Source organism: Rutidosis leptorrhynchoides, chromosome 3, assembly GCF_046630445.1.
Source record: "Rutidosis leptorrhynchoides isolate AG116_Rl617_1_P2 chromosome 3, CSIRO_AGI_Rlap_v1, whole genome shotgun sequence".
NCBI lineage: Eukaryota > Viridiplantae > Streptophyta > Magnoliopsida > Asterales > Asteraceae > Rutidosis > Rutidosis leptorrhynchoides.
The window spans coordinates 215,739,072-215,763,641 of NC_092335.1; the positions used below are offsets into that span (position 1 = coordinate 215,739,072).

Here is a 24,570-nt window from a genome sequence, read left to right on the forward strand (position 1 = left end):
TAACATATAAGTTTCTTATATTCATTTTATATATTCTAAATAGTTAAGAATATAAATTTTATTATGGGTAAATATATATATATATATATATATATATATATATATATATATATATATATATATATATATATCATTTGTTTTATATATATATATCATTTGTTTGTTAAAATAGTAATTGTAATAATATTAAAATAATATTAGTAATGATAAAAATAATAATAATGATAATATTAATATTAATATCAATAATAATGATAATAATATTAATGATTCTATTAATGATAATAATAATAATAATGATAGTTTTAATTTTAAAGTTAATCTTATTAAATGTGATAATTTTAATACAAATGATATTTTAATACTTATAATAATAAGAATGATAATAATAATAGTAATAATAATGATAATGTTAATTTTTATAATAATGATATTACTAATAATATTCTTAATGATAATTTTAAATAAATGGATAGATTTTTAAAAATAATGATACTTTTAGTATTACTTATGTTAATAATAATACCAATAATAATAATAATTGTAAAAATAACCATTTCACTATTGATGATAATAATTTTTAATAATAGTTTATTAATAATAATACTTATAATAAAAGTGATAGTGTTAATAATAATACTTATACTAATATTAGTAATAATAATGATAATACTAAATAATAATACTTACTATAATCATAAAAATAATAATATGTATTAAATAATAACAATAATAATTATAATACTAGTTATATTAACAATAACTAATAATAACAATAATAATAAATGATCCTTAATTCTTATATTAGTAGTAGTAGTAATAATAATAATAATAATAATAATAATAATAATAATAATAATAATAATAATAATAATAATAATAATAATAATAATACTAATAATAATAATAATAATAATAATAATAATAATAATAATAATAATAATAATAATAATAATAATAATAATAATTTTGATAAAGGAAAACTACCTCAAAAAGGTTCCAAAAAAATAATGACATGGCCGGGACTCGAACCCGTGACCTAATGCTAACCATTACTCCATTTCAGTTTTTCTGATTAATACCCAGATTATATGTATATAACCCGTAATATTTATTTTCTATTTTCTTCATCTTCTTCATCAAATACTCAAACGACCCCAAATCAAATCATTTATCTTAAACGGTTTTAGAACTTAAAATTGAATTTTAAATAACCTGAGTTGGATAATTTAGTTGAATCAAACAACAAACAAAAAGGAAAAAAAAAAAATAAGTGTGCAGCCTGCTGCTGCTGTCGTCGAATAAAATGAAAAAAAAATTATTGATTTCAGTTTTGAGATCGTTTTTAGACTAAGATCATAACACGAAATACTTTGTAATTCATTCATAGAAACTATCTCAATAATCAATTGGACTTAAATTACAACAGAGAACTCAAATTTAATCGAAGAACAATTATTGACTTTTAAATTTTGAAACTTTGACTCAAAAATTCGTGATTAATACAACGAATTGGAACTTCAAATTTTGGAGAAAGATCGTTTAGAGGATTCCTAACAACTCTACATTTAAGGATTTTGAAATGGATTCATTCTTGAATAATTTGAAAAATGAAACAAGAACAGAGGTAGCGAACTTCGTTTTTATTTTCTGTTTTCATATTCAACAAGTGCCGTAGAGATCATATATAATAATAAAAAGATTGATAAAAACCAAAATTAAAACCAGTAGAAGAATAAAAGAATACATCACGATTTGATAAAAAAAAATAAAAGATGGATCACGATTATATTTTTAAAATCAAAAGCAGATTACGTTTTATAAAAAAATTAAAAAGGCAGATCACAATTTATATAAAAAATTAAAAAGGAATATATACCTAATTTACCTAATTTATATTAATATTTAATATTAATAAAGTAATAATACTTTTAATAATAGAATTTATAATAATATTGATAATAATTATTATTATTATATTAATAATAATAATCCTAATAAATGAAGATAATAATAATAAACCTAATGATAATGATAATTGTAATAAATTTATTAATAATTAATAAAAATAATAATAATTATAAAAATGATAATAATAATTATAAAAATGATAATAATAATAATAATAATAATAATAATAATAATAATAATAATAATAATAATAATAATAATAATAATAATAATAATAATAATAATAATAATAATAATAATAATAATAATAATAATAATAATATGATGATGATAATAATAATAGATTGTATTGTTGATAAATATAATAATAATACTTATAATAATAATATTAATAACAAGGTTAATGATAATTATTGATAATAATGTTGATAATTATAACAACATTATTAATAATAAGTTGTATTAATTTATCAATAATGATATTTATATTAATCTTATCACTTTTAGTAAAAGTGATAATACTAATGATAATAATAATTATTAATAATAATAACATTAATAACATTGAGAGTAATAATTCTGATAATAATAATGATTGTAAGTGATGTATATACACACACACACACACACACACACACACACACATATATATATATATATATATATATATATATATATATATATATATATATATATATATATATATATATATATATATATATATATATATATATATATATATATATATATATATATATATATAACTGGTTGTTTGTGAATCGTCGGAATTACATAAAAGTTAGGTTTAAATTTTGTCGAAAATTTCCGGGTTGTTATAGTAGTACAACGGGAGGCTATTTAGGACAGATTTCACGAGAGTGACCCGTCCACCGAAAGACACCGTTCTTGCTTTCCAATCCGATAATCGTTTTTCAAACTTTCTAATAACTAATGACCAATCTTTAAGCTTAGTCATCTTACACCCAACAGGAAGCCCAAGGTAGATGAAAGGTCCCGACTTGACAACCAAAAAGGCGAGACATATTTGCAACTTCAGAGTTCGAAACTCCAATTCCATACAACTGACTTTTATGATAATTTATCTTTAAACCGGAAGTCAACTCGAAGCATTTGAGTAACATCATAAGATTACTTACATTATCTCTGCTCCATTCTCCTAAAAAAAATAGTATCGTCTGCATACTGCAAATGTGAAATTGGGATTTTATCCTTTCCGATCTTGACTCCTTTGAATAAGTTTCTTTGGACCACCACCTTCGTAAGTAGATTAAGACCCTCAGCTTCAAGTATAAACAAAAAAGGTGACAGTGGATCTCCTTGTCTAATGCCCCTACTAAGTTTAAATTCACGAGTGGGCGATCCGTTGACTAACACAGAGATTGATGCTGATTTCAGACACGCCATAATCCATCTTCTCCATCTACTCTTAAACCCCATTGATTGCATAACTTCAAAAAGGAAATCCCAATTAAGGCTATCAAATGCCTTCTCGAAGTCCACTTTGAATATTAGTCCCTTACACTTCTTCCGTTGCAGATAGTCAACTGTTTCATTAGCAATTAATGAGCCGTCAAGTATGTATCTACCTTTTAAGAAAGCGCTTTGCTCACCTCCAATTAATTTATGAATAACTTTCCTTAGACGGATTGAGAGGACTTTTGCTATAATTTTATAATAGCTGCCTATAAGACTTATAGGCCTGAACTCTCCGAAATTCAACGGGTCCATCTTTTTAGGAATTAAGGTCACGAATGAGGCATTGCAACCTCGTGAAAATTCACAATTCGACCAAAACCACCGAATAGCCGCAACAAGATGATCTTTTACCAGACCCCAAAATTTTTTATAAAAGCCCAAATTAAAACCATCCGGTCCCGGTGCCTTTGAACTTCCACATTCCTTTATTGCCGCTAAAATTTCATCTTCAGAAAATGGTGCTTCCTGAAATGTCCCGTTCATATTGATTATAAACGTTCCATATTAATTGATTTCGTTGCGAGGTTTTGACCTCTATATGAGACGTTTTTCAAAGACTGCATTCATTTTTAAAATAACCATAACCTTTATTTTATCAATAAAGGTTTTAAAAGCATTACGTAGATTATCAAATAATGATAATATAAAATATACTGTTTACACACGACCATAACATAATGGTTTACAATAGAAATATATTACATCGCCATATGTTTCTTCAATGCAGTTTTTACACAATATCATACAAACATGGACTCCAAATCTTGTCCTTATTTTAGTATGCAACAGCGGAAGCTCTTAGTATTCACCTGAGAATAAACATGCTTTAAACGTCAACAAAAATGTTGGTGAGTTATAGGTTTAACCTATATATATCAAATCGTAACAATAGACCACAAGATTTCATATTTCAATACACATCCCATACATAGAGATAAAAATCATTCATATGGTGAACACCTGGTAACCGACATTAACAAGATGCATATATAAGAATATCCCCATCATTCCGGGACACCCTTCGGATATGATATAAATTTCGAAGTACTAAAGCATCCGGTACTTTGGATGGGGTTTGTTAGGCCCAATAGATCTATCTTTAAGATTCACGTCAATTAGTAGATCGGTTTACTAATTCCTAGATTACCAGACTTAATAAAAAGGGGCATATTCAATTTTGATAATTCAACCATAGAATGTAGTTTCACGTACTTGTGTCTATTTTATAAATCATTTATAAAACCTGCATGTATTCTCATCCCAAAAATATTAGATTTTAAAAGTGGGATTATAACTCACTTTCACAAATATTTCCTTCCTCGGAAATAAGACTTGACCACGGATCGATTCACGAACCTATACAAATATGTATATATATATTAAAGTATGATCAAAATATAATTACAACTATTTTTATTATGTTTTAAAGATTTGAGTGTATTAAGTCAGTTGTCCTCGTTAGTAACCTACAACTAGTTATCCACAGTTAGATGTATAGAAATAAATCGATATATATTATCTTGAATCAATCCACGACCCAGTGTATACACGTCTCAGGCTAGATCACAACTCAAAGTATATATATTTTTGGAATCAACCTCAACCCTATATAGCTAACTCCAACATTACTGCATATAGAGTGTCTATGGTTGTTCCAAATAATATATATACATGGGTCGATATGATATGTCAAAACATTTGCATACGTGTCTATGGTATCCCAAGATTACATAATATATTAGAATACATGTATAATACAATATAAGTTAGCTAGGATATGATTTATATAGATTTGTTAAACATTTCCCGTAGCTAAAAAGATCAAAACTATCCAATCTTGTTTTACCCATAACTTCTTCATTTTAAATCCGTTTTGAGTGAATCAAATTGCTATGGTTTCATATTGAACTCTAATTTAAGAATCCAAACAGAAAAAGTATAGTTTTATAGTCGGAAATTTAAGTTACATGTCAATTACTAAAGAGGTAGTCATTTTCGTCGAAAGAACGACATCTTGATGACCATTTTGAAAAACATACTTTCACTTTGAGTTTAACCAAGATTTTTGGATATAGTTTCATGTTCATATGAAAAATCATTTTTCCAGAAGAACAACTTTTAAATCAAAGTTTATCATAGTTTTTAATTATCCAAACCAAAACAGCCCCCGGTTTCACTACGACAGCGTATATCCGATTTTATGGTGTTCATCGTGTTTCCAGGTTTTAAATCATTAAGTTAGCATATCATATAGATATAGAACATGTGTTTAGTTAATTTTAAAAGTCAAGTTAGAAGGATTAACTTTTGTTTGCGAACAAGTTTAGAATTAACTAAACTATGTTCTAGTGATTACAAGTTTAAACCTTCGAATAAGATAGCTTTATATGTATGAATCGAATGATGTTATGAACATCATTATTACCTCAAGTTTTCTGGATAAAACTACTGGAAATGAAAAAAATGGATCTAGCTTCAAAGGATCCTTGGATGGCTTGAAAGTTCTTGAAACAGAATCATGACACGAAAACAGTTCAAGTAAGATTTTCACTCGAAATAAGATTGTTATAGTTGTAGAAATTGAATCAAAGTTTGAATATGAATATTACCTTGAATTAGAAAGATAACCTACTGTAAATAACAAAGGTTCTTTGATCTTAGATGATTACTTGGAATGGATTAGAAAGCTTGGAAGTAGACTTGCAAACTTGGAAGTATTCTTGATTTTTATGAAACTATACTTATGGAATTTATGAAGAACACTTAGAACTTGAAGATGGAACTTGAGAGAGATCAATTAGATGAAGAAAATTGAAGAATGAAAGTGTTTGTAGGTATTTTTGGTCGTTGGTATATGGATTAGATATAAAGGATATGTAATTTTGTTTTCATGTAAATAAGTCATGAATGATTACTCATATTTTTGTAATTTTATGAGATATTTTATGCTAGTTGCCAAATAATGGTTCCCACATGTGTTAGGTGACTCACATGGGCTGCTAAGAGCTGATCATTGGAGTGTATATACCAATAGTACATACATCTAAAAACTGTGTATTGTACGAGTTTGAATACGGATGCATACGATTAGAATTGTTGATGAAACTGAACGAGGATGTAATTGTAAGCATTTTTGTTAAGTAGAAGTATTTTGATAAGTGTTTTGAAGTCTTTCAAAAGTGTATGAATACATATTAAAACACTACATGTATATACATTTTAACTGAGTCGTTAAGTCATCGTTAGTCGTTACATGTAAATGTTGTTTTGAAACCTTTAGGTTAATGATCTTGTTAAATGTTGTTAATCCATTGTTTATTATATCAAATGAGATGTTAAATTGTTACATTATCATGATATTATGATATATAATATATCTTAGTATGATATATATACAGTTAAATGTTGTTACAACGATAATCATTACATATATGTCTCGTTTCGAAATCATTAAGTTAGTAGTCTTATTTTTACATATGTAGTTCATTGTTAATACACTTAATGATATATTTACTTATCATTTAACATAATTAACCAAGTGTATCAATATCTTAATATGATTCATATGTACCTAGTAAGACGTTGTTATAACGATAATCGTTATATATATCGTTTTCGAGTTTCTTAATTTAATAGTCTCATTTTTATGTATATAACTCATTGTTAAAATACCTAATGAGATACTTACTTATAATAAAATCATGTTAACTATATATATAACCATATATATGTCATCGTATAGTTTTTACAAGTTTTAACGTTCGTGAATCACCTGTCAACTTGGGTGGTCAATTGTCTATATGAAACCTATTTCAATTAATCAAGTCTTAACAAGTTTGATTGTTTAACACGTTGAAAACATTTAGTCATGTAAATATCAATCTCAATTAATATATATAAACATGGAAAAGTTCGGGTCACTACACTTCCAAGGTATCAGCTTCCTCTTCTATTAGCCGAGGATATACGATGTCAGGGAGACTTGGGCGATTTGAGTTATTCTCCTTAAAAATCATTTCAAAATGTTGGAGAGCAGCTTCTTTTATTTGAAATGGGTCCTCACTCCAAACCCCATTTATGTTGATCCCCCTGATGTTTGTTTTATTGTATCTTCTCCTCATGGCAGCATGAAAATACCTTGAGCTTTCGTCTCCGTCTACAATTGTGATTATACAATTGTGATTATAATTAACAAATTGGGGGAACCTTAATTATATATATGAAAGATACGAATAATATTAAAAATCAGGGTACGTGCTTTTTTACAAACGAAATGCTAATTACGTTTATAAGTAATCATTAAATATAGAAAATGAGAAGATAAAAGTATTATTGATTACCAATAAAAAACATCTTGTAGCGTATTGGTAAAAATGGAGAGCTTGTTCCTTTGGTCTTGGGTTCGAAACTGGTAGAGTGAATGTAATTTTATGTTTTTCAGTAAGGCTTGTTATAGTTTATAACTCGTTCAACTATTACTCGAGTATTCGAGTCAGATAAGCTCGTTTACTCGTTCGACTATTAAACGAGTATTCGAGCGATTCGAGTCGAATATTGATTTTATAAGCTCGGCTCGTGAAACTAATCAAGCAGTATTTTTAGTTCGAACTCAACTCGAGATCGAACTCGCTAAAGCTCGAATTCGAATAAACGAGTTCGAATTCGAATAGCTCGTTAAAAGCTCGGCTCGTTAACAGCCCTAGTGGAGTCGACCGTGCACCTTGATTCTCAAAATCAGGTCGACCGTGGACCCAGCCGTGCTCATCCAGACTTTTTCAAATGACTTTTTTACTTGTTTATTGTGTGTATTGGTCGTTTGCTAGAGATCATGTGGGCTCGTGAACTTGTGTTGTTCTATACGCTTTTAAGCAGATAATACTTGGTGTCATCATCAAAACAAAGTGGTTAACATTTGAATATTATCGTTGAATCACTAACCAACATGATCCTTGCATATGTCGTTTTTAACATTTAAAACCCAAGGTCTGGTCCTTGCTTTATCATGCGTGACAAAATGCTTGTCTTCCCATTTGCCTTCCAACCCTAATTTCATATCAACGAATCTGATCGAATAAAATATATACAATATGTATTTTAATGAGAGCCATAAATTGGGTTCTAGAATCTGTATGTGGCATCTCTGCCATCGGTGGTAGCAACAAAGAAATACGATATGATTTAGCGATTTTCCAGCTTTCTCTCAAGCCCAACATTTAACTTTCCTTTTTTGGGATTTCGCTCGATGGAATTTGGAATTGGTAACATCCATTTTCAATTCTGATTGTTGTTTATATAAGTTTGTTCATAATCGCTCCCTAAATTGCTTTTGAAACATAGATCGAAAATTGGAGGTTACAATAATGATCCTTATATGGATGCAGAGGCAAAGCCGAAATTTACGTATAAGGGTGACTTTTCCGCCTATAAATAGATCATTTGGATCATTCATTTGGACACATAATCACAGAATACATTTTTTTACAGCGATTGGGATCACCCGAGGGGGACTAAACCATCCGTTGCGATCATCTCCCGTTTCGACTATGCCGATGCAGCGATAATAACCCGGTCCCCATCGCTGTCCGAGAAGAAACCTTGTTTTAGCACTCGAGCTTTTAAACATCTACTTTAGGTTCAATCATACGTACTACAATATGTGTCTCCACAGATATTTGAAGTAGTGTATTGTCAAATTCCTTCAAGTTATTGTAATTAATTCATATTGTACTTAGTTACATATAAAGAACACGAATTCACGACACCTCATTTCGGATTTTATTTTCTATCTTACTTTTTAAGTCATTAATATATTGGTTATCATATCATTTGCATTAAACAAGTTTATTTTGAAGGAGTTTTTTTAATTAAATAATTATAATATGATAAGTAAAATATTTAGTACTTAAAAAATGTAACTAGTTAATTTAGCTAAATTTGAAACTTTGTACTCCAACAAGCATGGTGGTCAGCCGCGCGTTGCGGCGGCCACCCTCCGTTTACGTAAAACTTTTTTGTAGCATCCAGTTATATATTTTAATAAGAATATATTAAAGCAAAGTAGTTAACGTAACCTATAAGACAATAATTCGTTTTAACATATTAAATATCTAATGCAATTGCAAAGAAACATATTATTGCAAAGAAACATATTGTCATATATTACTATTACTATATGAGTTGTAACAAATTAATTATCCCGAGCTATCCAAATTATGTTGTATACTTTTTTTTTTGAGATGTATCAAATTAATTGTTATAAATAATTACTATATAACACGTAAATAAATTTTTATACACGTAATAAAAATTACTCATGTATAAATTAGAAGAATGATTTAATAAGGTTTGAAAATTCAACTTAGAAAAGAATGGCCCAATTTTCATGTAATTTATAATGTTTTAGTATATATATTTACTGGAAAAATGGGGTTTGAAAAGTCAAAATTGCAGACTAAAATGAACAGTAATAATTGCAAATTTCTAAATGAATATATAGATAATTTGTGTTACACATTAAAGGAATATTTTATTAATGACTCCTAGTCTTTAATTGGAGCAAGGGCTATATCTATGTAGCTAGTATTAAAAAAAAGTCACCACGTGCTCCCTTCTCTATTCCTCTTTTACTTGAAAATCTACCCATCTCATTTTGCCTTTTCCATTTGATTCTCTGGTCTCCGATCTTCTTCTCAGGTAATCATTTACAATATCTTCTGAATATTTTTTCTATGAGTCTCTACATTTTTGTTGACTCTGCCTTCTCTCATGTCTTGCCTAAAACCTGATTTTTCGGTGTCGTTCCGCTTCTGGTATCCTCCGAACGTCCGGACTTTTCTTCTTTCTTTCTTTTTTCCGTCGCTGATATCTTTTGTTCCCACTGAAGAACACATCTATACTACCTGAAAAAACTCAGAAAAAGTGGCGGAAGAAATTTCCGATGACCTATGTGTGTGGCGTGTGGCAGTGCGTTTCAGACCGATTGCTGGTAAAACTTGTACGTTCGAAAATATGCTGCGAGTTAATTTGTGTAGGTGGTGTCTTTTTATTTCGCTAGAAAAATGAAAGTATTTGCGTTCAAAGTTTAGGGTGGGTTTATGAGGTTTTTTAGGTCTAAAAGCTATGTGCGTAGGTTCGAAAAGCTGTGTTGCCGGAAGTATGGCGGTTAGAGTTGTTGAAACAAAGACGAAAATAGTTTGGAATGAAAAAACAAAAAAAAAAGAAAAAAAGACAAAGAAGTTACTATTCATGAATAGTAACCCAAATTTGTTCAATTGTATATACATATGATAAGGTTTCTATTAATCATGAAAATTAACGGTACGCATATGGTGATACGATTTAAATATTGTGATTTTGTGATACACAAATATTGTAACTGTTTTTGATACGCTGTTAACTTACATTTTCATTGTGATTTACTGATTTATGGTTTGATTGTATTAATTAAAACTGTGTTGTTACTTTTAGCTTGTGAAGTCACAAACGATACCAAAGCAAAATATAAAAAAATAGATAAATAAAAAAAATATATTAAAATCATGTTCTTACTTTTAGCTTATGAAATCACAAACGATACCAAAGTAACGATCCCTCATATGATTAAAAGAGAATAAATATAAAAATCACCATCTTTAAACATTATCGAAATATGTAATCTTGGATAGAAGAATTAATTAATAAATAATTAAAAAGGAAGATTCATGGATAATTGATAAATGCCACGACTTAGCACACTTTGAGACACCCAACATGACAAAAGATCCACCATCATAGGAACAACATCACTTGGAATGTTTGGTTGTCATTTATAGGATTTTAAAAATAATTTAACTTTTTAAATGGTAAAGTTTTTATTAAGCTCACAACAATCAAGAAACTATTTTTTTTTTTAGTAATTAGGAGAGTGTGATGATTGTGAGTGAATTTCACCCCAATACCTTGAGTATTAGGTGAATAGAGGTCATGAGTTCGGTTCTTGAAATCTATCGTGCTTCCTAAGAAGTCTCGTTGGGAGGTTTGACCGGATCTTATTTAGAATTGATCAGGCCAGTCCACATACCCAATTGGATTGATGGATCGGGTTCCTGGTTTACGGTTCGAGTTTCCTTCCGAATGGCAAGCGTATGTGAAAAATGATCGTGTGAACGATTAAAACCCCCGTAGTAATTCCAAACCTAACCTTTAAAAAGAATGTATCACTCTGTGTAGAAGAAAAAGTATATGATGGTTGGGAGTATGGCTGTAAATGAGCCGAGCTACTCACGAGCTACTCGAGTCAGACTCGTTAAAAGCTCGATTCGAGTCGAACTTAAACGAGTTTGAGCCCGAACTTTGAACTCTATTTAAAGCTCATTTAGTGAACGAGCTTGAGCTTCATATCTCGAGCTCGAACAAACTCGCGAGCATAAACGAGCTTTTCATTTCTATACATCAATATATTAAATCTATTAACAATATATAATATAAAATTATAGTAACTACTACTATATCAATAATAATTGAAAAAATAACACTAAACGTTATTATATGAGGATAAAAATTATCAAAATAGTAAATATGAAATATAATAAATCTAAATTATATAACGAAATATAACATTATATAATTAACGAGTCGAGCTTGAGCTTATAAAATATCAAACGAGCAGAACTAGAGCTTAATGTATTAGGCTCGAACTGAACCAAGTTCGAGCTTGAGCTCTATGAAATTTAAACGAGCCGTGCTCGAGATTCACAGTGTTCGGGTTCAGCTCGGCTCGTTTAGAGCCCTAGTTGGGAGTCCAAGGCCACAAAAGAATTACTACACTTGATTAACTAAAATATTTTTGATAATATTACTATTACTATTATATTTAATTAAAATTAATAGACGTATATTTATGTTATTTTAGAAAGACGATAATATAAAACTACGAGTATATTAATGACAAAAGGTTGTGTATTAGCCCAATATATACCAAATCAGCAGACCACAAATAAAAATTTAAAAGTATAAAACGTTTTTCACAAATAAGAAATTGTGATTTATGGAATATCATATTGAAATACAAACTTAGTGCTAACAATACATGTAGTTTTATTAATTAATTAACTCGACTACAAAGAATGGAGTTTCAGTTTAAGGATGCAGAGCACGAAGAAGGAAATTCACAATTATTTTCTTTGAAAATTTAGAACTTTAATTTTTGCTCGGTGTTAGTTCCCTTCACCTAAAACCTTCAACAACCCTCTCAATAAATGCCATCCATTACAACCTCTGTTGCAAAACACCCCGTCTAATACGACAGTTAACGGTCAAAATTCGGGTCAAAGTTGGAAAAAATCGAGTCAAAGTCGGTCAAAATTCAGAAAAGTCAGAAAATCAGTAAAATCGGTGAAATATATTGTATTTTAGTTTGAATTTTTTGTATTAAATTAACAATGATAGCAATTATGGGTACAAATTAATCAATTAAAGTTTTTAGCTTTAAAATATGTATACATATATGCATTAATATACTTATATATTTAAAAGTCAACTTGTAGTGACCCGAACTTTTCCATGTTTATATATATTAAATGAAATTGTTATTTACATGATTAAGTGTTTTCAACATGTTAAGCAATCAAATTTGTTAAGACTTGATTAATTGAAATAGGTTTCATATAGACAATTGACCACCCAAGTTGACCGGTGATTCACGAACGTTAAAACTTGTAAAAACTATATGATGACATATATATGATTATATATATAGTTAACATGTTATTATGATAAGTAAGTATCTCATTAGGTATTTTAACAATGAGTTATATACATAAAATTGAGTTTATTGAATTAAGAAACTCGAAACGAAACGTCTTACTAAATACATATGAATCATATTAAGATATTGATACACTATGTTTAATCATGATAAATGATAAGTAAACATGTCATTAAGTGTATTAACAATGAACTACATATGTAAAACCAAGACTACTAACTTAATGATTTCGAAACGAGACATATATATAACGATTATCGTTGTAACAACATTTAACTGTATATATATATCATACTAAGATATATTAATATATCATAATATCATGATAATGTAATAATTTAACATCTCTTTAGATATAATAAACAATGGGTTAACAACATTTAACAAGATCGTTAACCTAAAGGTTTTAAAACAACATTTACATGTAATGACTAACGATGACTTAACGACTCAGTTAAAATGTATATACATGTAGTGTTTTAATATGTATTCATACACTTTTGAAAGACTTCAAGACACTTATCAAAATACTTCTACTTAACAAAAATGCTTACAATTACATCCTCGTTCAGTTTCATCAACAATTCTACTCGTATGCACCCGTATTCGTACTCGTACAATACACAGCTTTTAGATGTATGTACTATTGGTATATACACTCCAATGATCAGCTCTTAGCAGCCCATGTGATTCACCTAACACATGTGGGAACCATCATTTGGCAACTAGCATGAAATATCTCATAAAATTACAAAAATATTAGTAATCATTCATGACTTATTTACATGTAAACAAAATTACACATCATTTATATCTAATCCATATACCAACGACCAAAAATACCTACAAACACTTTCATTCTTCAATTTTCTTCATCTAATTGATCTCTCTCAAGTTCTATCTTCAAGTTCTAAGTGTTCTTCATAAATTCTATAAGTTCTAGTTTCATAAAATCAAGAATACTTCCAAGTTTGCTAGCTTACTTCCAATCTTGTAAAGTGATCATCCAACCTCAAGAAATCTTTCTTATTTACAGTAAGATATCTTTCTAATACAAGGTAATACTCATATTCAAACTTTGATTCAATTTCTATAACTATAACAATCTTATTTCGAGTGGAAATCTTACTTGAACTTGTTTTCGTGTCATGATTCTGCTTCAAGAACTTTCAAGCCATCTAAGGATCCTTTGAAGCTAGATCTATTTTTCTCATTTCTAGTAGGTTTATCCACAAAACCTGAGGTAGTAATGATGTTCATAACATCATTCGATTCATATATATAAAACTACCTTATTCGAAGGTTTAAACTTGAAATCACTACAACATAGTTTAGTTAATTCTAAACTTGTTCGCAAACAAAAGTTAATCCTTCTAACTTGACTTTTAAAATCAACTAAACACATGTTCTATATCTATATGATATGCTAACTTAATGATTTAAAACCTGGAAACACGAAAAATAACGTAAAACCGGACATACGCCGTCATAGTAACACCGCGGGCTGTTTTGGGTTTGATAATTAAAAACTATGATAAACTTTGATTTAAAAGTTGTTCTTCTGGGAAAATGGTTTTTCTTATGAACATGAAACTATATCCAAAAATCATGGTTAAACTCAAAGTGAAAGTATGTTTTTCAAAATGGTCATCAAGACGTCGTTCTTTCGACTGAAATGACTACCTCTTACAAAAACGACTTGTAACTTATATTTTCGACTATAAATCTATACTTTTTCTGTTTAGATTCATAAAAAAGAGTTCAATATGAAATCATAGCAATTTGATTCACTCAAAACGGATTTAAAACGAAGAAGTTATGGGTAAAACAAGATTGGATATTTTTTGATTGTTGTAGCTACGGGAAATATTGTAACAATTCTATACAAATTATATCCTAGCTAACTTATATTGTATTATAAATGTATTCTAATATATTATGTAATCTTGGGATACCATAGACACGTATGCAAATGTTTTGACATATCATATCGACCCATATATATATATATATACATATTATTTGGAACAACCATAGACACTCTATATGCAGTAATGTTTGAGTTAGCTATACAGGGTTGAGGTTGATTCCAAAAATATATATATTTTGAGTTGTGATCTAGCCTGAGACGTGTATACACTGGGTCGTGGATTGATTCAAGATATATATATCAATTTATTTCTGTACATCTAACTATGGACAACTAGTTGTAGGTTACTAACGAGGACAGCTGACTTAATAAACTTAAAACATCAAAATGTATTAAAAATTTTGTAAATATATTATGAACATACTTTGATATATATATATATATATATATATATATATATATATATGTATATATTTGTTATAGGTTCGTGAATCGACAAGTGGCCAAGTCTTACTCCCGACGAAGTAAAAATCTGTGAAAGTGAGTTATAGTCCCACTTTTAAAATCTAATATTTTGGGATGAGAATACATGCAGTTTTATAAATGTTTTACGAAATAGATACAAGTAAATGAAACTACATTATATGGGTGAATGATCGATGCCGAATATGCCCCTTTTGCTTGGTAGCCTAAGAATTAGTAAACCGATCTACTAATTGACGCGAATCCTAAAGATAGATCTATTGGGCCTAACGAACCCCATTCAAAGTACCGGATGCTTTAGTACTTCGAATTCTTTTTTATCATGTCCGAAGGATTTCCCGGAATGATAGGGGATATTCTTATATGCATCTTGTTAATGTCGGTTACCAGGTGTTCACTATATGAATGATTTTTATCTCTATGTATGGGATGTATATTGAAATATGAAATCTTGTGGTCTATTATTATGACTTGATAATATATAGGATAAACCTATAACTTACCAACATTTTTGTTGACGTTTTAAGCATGTTTATTCTCAGGTGATTATTAAGAGCTTCCGCTGTTGCATACTAAAATAAGGACAAGATTTGGAGTCCATGCTTGTATGATATTATGTAAAAACTGCATTCAAGAAACTTATTTTTGATGTAATACATTCTTATTGTAAACCATTATGTAATGGTCGTGTGTAAACGGTATATTTTAAATTATCATTATTTGATAATCTACGTAATGTTTTTTAAACCTTTATAGATAAAATAAAGGTTATGGTTGTTTTAAAAATGAATGCAGTCTTTGAAAAACGTCTCATATAGAGGTCAAAACCTCGCGACGAAATCAATTAATATGGAACGTTTATAATCAATATGAACGGGACATTTCACAACTTTGGTCAACGTCCGTCTCGACCCCCGTCTCGAACGTCTCGACCTTTTTAGGATCCGACCATCTCGACCACGTCTCACGTCTTTTGCAACTTTGATTACAACTACTTCATTCTCTCATTATTGTCATGTCAGTGTCATAATCCAAAAAAATCATCCTTATCCACTCCGCGTCTCAATTACCATTACATGTGATCTAATGCCCACTCATTCGCTTTTTCAACTTCAATATACATTCAAGTTACACATTTTGTGATTTAGGTAACCAAATTCACTACAACAATAGTTTGATCAACATAGTTTGATTCTTTTGAGTTGAATGCCTACCATGTGCCACCAAGTTAGGGTAAAACCATTTCTAAAGTCAAGAAAATGTCAAAATGAATAATTATAATAATAACAATAATTTAATAATAACAATAATTTAATAATTAATCATTATTATTATTATTATTATTATTATTATTATTATTATTATTGTTATTATTATTATTTTGAAAAGCAATGAAATATATATTACTATGTACAACAATATTTACACTCAGAGGGGTGGTAGGCACATGAAGCCAAACCACACCCAACATTCACATGGCATAACTTATATATACATGGACATATACACGAAAGCTATTTTAAAACAAGTTAGCAAATTTCAGCTATTTTACACGATGAAGCCTTATCAAGGATATAAATACCCAGCAGCCCCAAATCAGAGGGATTTAGCAGCCACAGAAGCCAATCAGGATGAATCTTCCTTGTCCTATTACGTATCCATTCGAATGATTTAGTTTGCACTTCGCTTACAATTTTTGAGGAAGCCCACGTATCATTTTGAAAAACTTTTTGGTTTCGATTTTTCCAAATGAAGTAGCTTGTTGTCCACATGATAGCTTGCCACATTTTTTTGTGATGATTCAATAGATTCCCGTATCTCACCGCGTTGAATAAATCATTATTATTATTATCATAGAAATGATAACTGAATAGCTCGATTAAATAGTGTGTATTTAACAAAATACGCTATATGTATAGAGAAATTAAAGAAAGATAGATTAACACTTCAGCTGTTTATACTATTGCATACACGTATATAGTTTATTTATGCCTTTATGCCCAATAATTAATAGTTATTGGTCAAACACATTCACACATGCAATAAGCTCGAACAAATGCAAGCATTACTATTTTCATTGATTATATTAAACATCATAATACAATAATTTATGACATCTCGTTACCTATGTGTATCCTATGGCAAGTCATCGTCAAAATTCAATGAGAGACATCACACGATACAAATTACTAAGTTTATACTGTAATAGTTATGTTATATACTTATATATAGCCATATATATACCTAATGTACTGAATATAACATTTACTATCTACGAAAAAATAAAATAATAAAGTATCAAATACTGAAATAACCAACGAGTACTTTTATTTCTAATTTAATTTTAGTATAAATATCTTAAATAAAATATAAAAAATATACCTACATAAAAATCTCAAAATTCATTCCATATTTAAAATAAAAATAACTAAATTAACTTAGCTGCATAAAATTAATTATAAACTTAAAGTTTAAAAAATATTTAAAAAGGCCGAATTTACAATTATACTCCTGATAACCACCGGAAAAGCTCACTGATCTCCTCTCCAATTCTACCATGACTTGCTTCAAAATCATCAACCGCTTCAGTAAGTCGACTACTTCCAGCCAAGAACCTTCCAGAACCATGAAAAGATTGTGTACGTGAAGATAACGAAACAGATAAACGATCCACGTAATCACGCAACCAATTCCGTCGTCCGCTACCGACCTCCGCCGCTAAATTCCGTCCAGGTGGTTCCGCCGCCGTATTAGAATCCTTATCCACTGACGTATGCGTTGATTCGACGCTGATTTCGTAACCGTCGTCAATCACATACTCATACGATCCAACCGAATACGATCTCCGGAACGATTCCGACGAATCTCGCCCCCGACTAACACTTCCGATTTCAATCCGAAAGCTACTACTCCTATTTCCGACTCCGGCGCCGGCGACCGAGCCTATTTTATTCATTATATCTTCATCGCTAGGGTTTACATTTGAGCGGCAAAGCGGACACGTTTGATTAGATTTCAACCACGCATCGATACACTGCGCGTGAAACGCGTGACAGCATAACGGAAGCAACCGGAGTTGATCTACACCTTCGAATTTCGATAAACACACTGCACAATCACCGGCAGCGATTTTTCCGGTGAGTGAAGAGAACGTGAAAAGCGGAAGAGATAGCGTGACCGAATCGCTGACGTCATTTTCGTTACGACTGTTGCTTAATGAAATCACGTGATGACGCACGTGATCGTGCTCGTTAACGGAAACGACGTCGTTGTTGATAGATGTGCGGTTGAATCGGCGTGAGAGGTAGCGAATGAGGAGGTAGATGAAAGCGGTAACGATAATAGCTGAAGATATAATAATCATTACTATGATTACGGAAGATGATGGAGATGATGATTTATGTTGTTGTGAAACGGCGACGTTTGTTGATGATTCGTCATTGTAAGTGTAAGGCTGAGGGATGTAGGTGGTTGTTGTGGTGGTGAATGGTAGTTGTGGTGGTGGTTGTACGGTATCCATTGTTTTGATGGTGATGGAGTTAATGAGAAGAGTATATGGTACCGATGAATATTGAAGATGTATGTGAGAATTAAATATGTTGCTATGGTTTTTTGGTGTTGTTGGTTTACCTTTTTCACTTACACGTGAGTTGCACGTGATGTGAATGTTGTATTCGGGTTGGGTTTCGATATTTGTCTTGCATGGATTTTATTGATAATAATAATAATTTATTTTTAAAAGTATTGATAATAATAATAATAATAATAATAATAATAATAATAATAATAATAATAATAATAATAATAATAATAATAATAATTTTTAGTTTATAATTATCAGAAGGGTGTTTGGTATTGCATTTTATTAACGTTTTTCTAACACAATAAGAACATAATATTCTCAAATAGCAATCCTAAACACCCCTTAATTCACGAAAAGGGAAACAACTCAAACTAAGAGGCTCGAGTCGAGTTGTAAACATTTCTAATTAGTCATAAAAATATTGTGTAAAAAGTGCGTGTTTGTCATTAGAAAAACACCGCTTAATTGTCTTAAAAATTCGGTCGGTGTGAGGCCTCTAAAGGATCGGTTTTACTTTTTTCTTCTTTTTAATTGTTGGAAGAGTTCCAAATTATTAGGATAATTTGAATTAATTAATTATTTGTATCTTCATCAAGTTTTGCTTAACTATTTACAGAGAGAGTTGATTTAGTTTCCATGAATATTACTCCGTACTTTGGTATATATCATATTTTATTTTTATAAATAAGTATATATAAAACAAATCTAGAAAATCCTATCCATTTAAGTGCTTATCTTTATGAGTTTTGAATGGGATTCCGATACATCTTTTTATTACGAACTAATAAAAAAATTCATATATTGGTAATTGATTTGGTTGGTCTAGTTAAGTTGATACTACGTATATCAGTGTCAAAATTAAATTATTAAGACGAAATATTTACTGTCCTTTATTGTCTAAACCAAACAAAAGTCTAACACCAGACCACATAAGATCTAGAAATAAATGCAGGCTACTAATTTATGTGTTGTACATGGTCTAGTACTTATTATTCTATACACTTTGGGTATGGGAAAATAAATTCCATTATTAAAGGTTGAATTAAACTAGTTGTGGAGCCCTCGCTTCGCGCCGGGGGCTCCGTTTTGAATGCGAGTTAAAAAAAAGTCTTGATCTATTTTGTAAAAAAAAATTTTTTTCGACATCTAACATTGAAGGGTTGTTTCTTTTGTGAAAGTTGCTTCTTTTAACGTTCGGGTTTTATTTAAAAAAAAAAGTTAGTAAAGTGGGGGTTCGATTTGTTTTTTAATAAAAGTTAGGGGGTTAAGTTTGTGAAATTTGAAAAAAATATACGTATAAAGTGGGAGTTCGATTTCTATTTTAATAAAAGTTAGGGGGTTAAGTTTGTGAAAATTGAATATTAGTAAAAAAAAAAGTTAGTAAAGTGGGGGTTCGATTTGTATTTTAATAAAAGTTAGGGGGTCAAATTTGTGAAATTTGGGGAAAAATATACGTATAAAGTGGGGGTGCGATTTGTATTTTAATAAGAGTATAAAGTGGGGGTGCGATTTATATTTTAATAAAAGTTGGGGGTGAAGTTTGCGAAAAGTGAAAGAGGAATAGTACTATTCATTTGACATTTGCCTTTTAGATATAGGTATATAATAAATGCATTTAGCTCCAAATCTATAGATTCTATTAAAACACTAACTTGATAATGTCATAATTAAGCATTTTTTCTCATAAAAATAAAACAATATAATAAAGAAAAAAATTTAAGAGGGGTTAGTGATGTCATTAAAAAGAATTAATATATTTATAAATAAATAAATATAATTAAGAAAAATAAATAAAAAAATTTGTTTTTAAATTTTAGTGTACATCGAAATCACGCCTCTCTTTTTTCTCTGCTCTCTTCTTCCATCTCCATGTGAGTCCTTCAAACCCTAAAATAGCAGCCGCTTCTTTAAATCTTATCTCTATTCAAGATGAATCCTCAGCACCTTCTTCTTCATCCTTTCAGGTTAGGGTTTATTTTCTTCAAATAATTTAGGGTTTATGTCTTACTCGATTATTACTTCTAATCTCCTCTTTCTGTGAATTTTTTTTTCTAAGATTTCATATGAAGAAGAAGAAGCAGATATACGGAGGAGATACCGAATATTAAGAAATCCTCCGTTCAAAAACTCCACGAAGTCAAAAGCTACATTGAACCCCTAAAATTGTAGCTATAGCCTCCTCTAGGGTTTTTCCCCTCTTTTTATCTTCTCAATCAGACTTGAAATTACAAAGCCAACAAAAATTCTTCATCTGCTGTAACGAAAACTGAACTTTTGCTATTTTTCCTCTCTCTAAGTTTCATCTACATTTATTCCTGAACCATAAACTGTGATTGTGACTTCGAAGATGAAGAAGCTACAGAGCATCGATAAGGTTAGTAGCAATAGAAATTTGTATATACAGTACAAGCAATACAAACAAAAAACGTATTAATAAACATGAATTAAACATTTAATTTTGCAATATTAGTTTGTTTATATTAACATGTTATTCACCTGTTTGGTTTAGGTTTTATTAACAATTTTTCCCATTTGCTAATTTTTTGGTTGTGTTCGAGTAGAGACAAACATATCCTTATTAAATATTGTCATTTCACGTACACCTTATTCATCTTTTGCAGGTAATCGTGAAGGTCAACAATAGCATGAATCATCAGGTAAAGACCTAAATCTACTCACCTTCTTCGTTCTTTTTGTTTTTTATTCCGCTAATCTAATTGTTCGGTGTAACATCCCGCCTTTTTCCGTTTACTTTTCCGTTTAATGATTTAAATTCCGTTATATGTTTATGACATCCCTCGTTAATACGCGTTTTTTAAAAATATCTCGTTTAGGTAATTCACGCACCCGCAACCAAACTCGAGGGACTAGTTTCGCCAAAGTTCCAAGGAGGTGACTAGCTTTTGACTAGTCAACCCTACCTCCCATCTTTTTCATTTTCATTTCTCTTTTCTTTCACTACTTCTCCATTTTCTTTCAATTATCCATTTCAAAGAATCATCATCTAAATCCAAGCTAGCGGGTGTCTTGCAAAACAAATTTCATATTTGGAATCCCTGCAACTCCCTCTTCGATTCCATGCCGATTTCATTACGTTTGGGTAACTTTCTAAAATCACTAGATTTTGTGTTCTTGATGTTTTTAACTTATAAAGTTGTTAATTAGTGTCTATGGCTCAAGTCTAACATGAATATATGATTTATATGTTCGATCTTGTTATTTTTGGTAACTAGCATGAACTTGAAAGTTTGGTATGTTGATTGATGATTTGGTTGCTTAAATGTTGTTGATATGTTAAAGTGCAAGTATTAAATGTGTTCCTAGTGTCACTAGCTTCAATTTGATGTGTAAGTTGCTTTAGAAAAGTTCATGAACTTGATTAGTGATTTTGGTGAATTTGGGTTAGGGTTTGATGAACTTGAAATGCATTTTTGATGAATTGAATGCCATGAATTGTTGTTGGTAGATGGTTAGTTAGATTGTATGCTTGATTACCTACGAAACGGCGTGTCATATGTATGCATTTAAATCCCGAATCCTATTTTGTGCATTTATGAACTTGAGCATTTATGATGAACATTAATTGATCATTTATTTTGGAAAGTCGATTGATACAAATGATGTTTTTGGTTGTTGAAATGTGCTTAGTCATGTTCTTTGTCAAATTACCTTTCCAACGATATAAGATACGAGTTTTAAGTGTTTACGGTTTGTGTTTTGTGTTAGTTTGAATGTTGATTTGGGACTTAGACAATTGAGACTGACCAGGTACCAGCACCCGCTATTAGCCGCGGCGCGGCTAGCCTTTGTCGCGGCGCGACAATAGCCGTAGTTTGATTCTGACCTTCTTGTCCAAAATACGAAAAATGTGTGGCATGCTATGGACCTCCGATTCACATGAAACTTGTTCTAATATGCTTATCTATGAATAACTAGCACATAAAAATAGTTCGGGACCCGACCCGAACGTGTTGACTTTTTCGTTGACTTTGACCGACCAAAGTTTGACTTTTTGTCAAACTTAACCAAATGATTATGCAATCTTTCTAACTTGTTTCTATACTTGTATCTTGCATGAAACTTGGACAATTTGATTCACATGCTACATAATCGAGTCGTAACGAGCCATAGGACTAATTGAACATCTTTGACCTATCGCGTTTACCGTTATTGATACGACCTATTTGTTTAGGTTAAGACTAGCATTGTTCTTTGCACACGTTACTTGTTGAAGTACTTATTACTCGTGTACACAAGGTGAGATCATAGTCCCATCTTTCAAACAACTTTTATGCTTTAAACTATGGGATGAGAAACATATACGTATCATACTTTTACACTTTGAACTCAAGTACGAAAATGAACATTCCACGTACGGGTTTGAACAAAAATCCTCAATTCAATTATCATTAGTTACACTTGCAGGGTGTAAACGAGAACTTATATTATGTGATCACATGGGCTTGACGAGCCTCATTCGGACGGTTCGCTACGGTTAACGGATGAAATATATTTTCGGGTCTAGTGTATGTTCTAACACTACGCAAAGGGTGCAAAACAGTTAAGTTTGATAATTGGGTGCCCACGAAACAAATAACAACTTTGGAATGCAAATGATTTTGATAATCATATTATATTAAATCTTGTGGTTCAAATGCAACGTTTACTAAAACACCTATGACTACACCAACGTTTTCGTTGACAGTTTTCTATATGTTTTCTCAGGTCCTTGAACGCTACTTGATACATGCTTCCGCACTCTTTTTGATACTTTCTTGGATGTCGAGTATACATGCATAGTTGGAGCGTCTTTTGACAACTTTTAAATTGTGTCGCATAGGTTTCATTCGTACGTTAAACTTTGTAATGTAACTAGTCTTTGAACTACTTTTGTAAACTTGAAACATCCTTTTACTTATGAAATGAATGTGACATATTTTGGTCAAACGTCATGTTAAAGACTTATGACCACGTAACGGGACCTAAGTAGTCGGCGCCGTCAAACATGATTTGGTCGGGTCACTACAGATGGTATCAGAGCGTTGGTTGTAGGGATTAGAGTTCATTGGTGTCAACCCCGAGTCGTAGGGTACATTAGTGAATCTAGACTACAATCGGCATATAGACTTGAAGTAGGAATTACTTGACTACTTGTGCATTTATACTCGAACGTTTCTACTCATATCTACTCTTATTTCATCTTAACCTCACATTGTTTAATTTAATTGACACGCCACCTTGACTTAGTGAAATAATGTCGAATGCACATGTGAATTAGGGTAATATAATTTCCGGGATTATATCACGGTGACTCATATGAACGTTCCGACATTATGGCATAAAAAATTTAAGGCGAGTCAAGGAAAATTTCTCTCTATCCTTATTCCATATCATGGTTAGTATTATTAAAAATATTAATCAACGGTATTCTTGTGTTTTGAAGGAACAATGCCTCCTCGTCGTGTGCCACGCCATGAGACT

General features: G+C 30.3%; 1 protein-coding gene across 1 annotated transcript; it reads right to left on the reverse strand.

Moving 5' to 3' along the window:
- Positions 1-18,009: 18,009 nt before the first annotated feature.
- LOC139900813 (E3 ubiquitin-protein ligase ATL4-like) lies at positions 18,010-19,026 on the reverse strand. Its single transcript, XM_071883566.1, has one exon. It carries the CDS (start codon positions 19,024-19,026, stop codon positions 18,010-18,012), a length of 1,017 nt encoding a protein of 338 aa, XP_071739667.1.
- Positions 19,027-24,570: the final 5,544 nt, after the last annotated feature.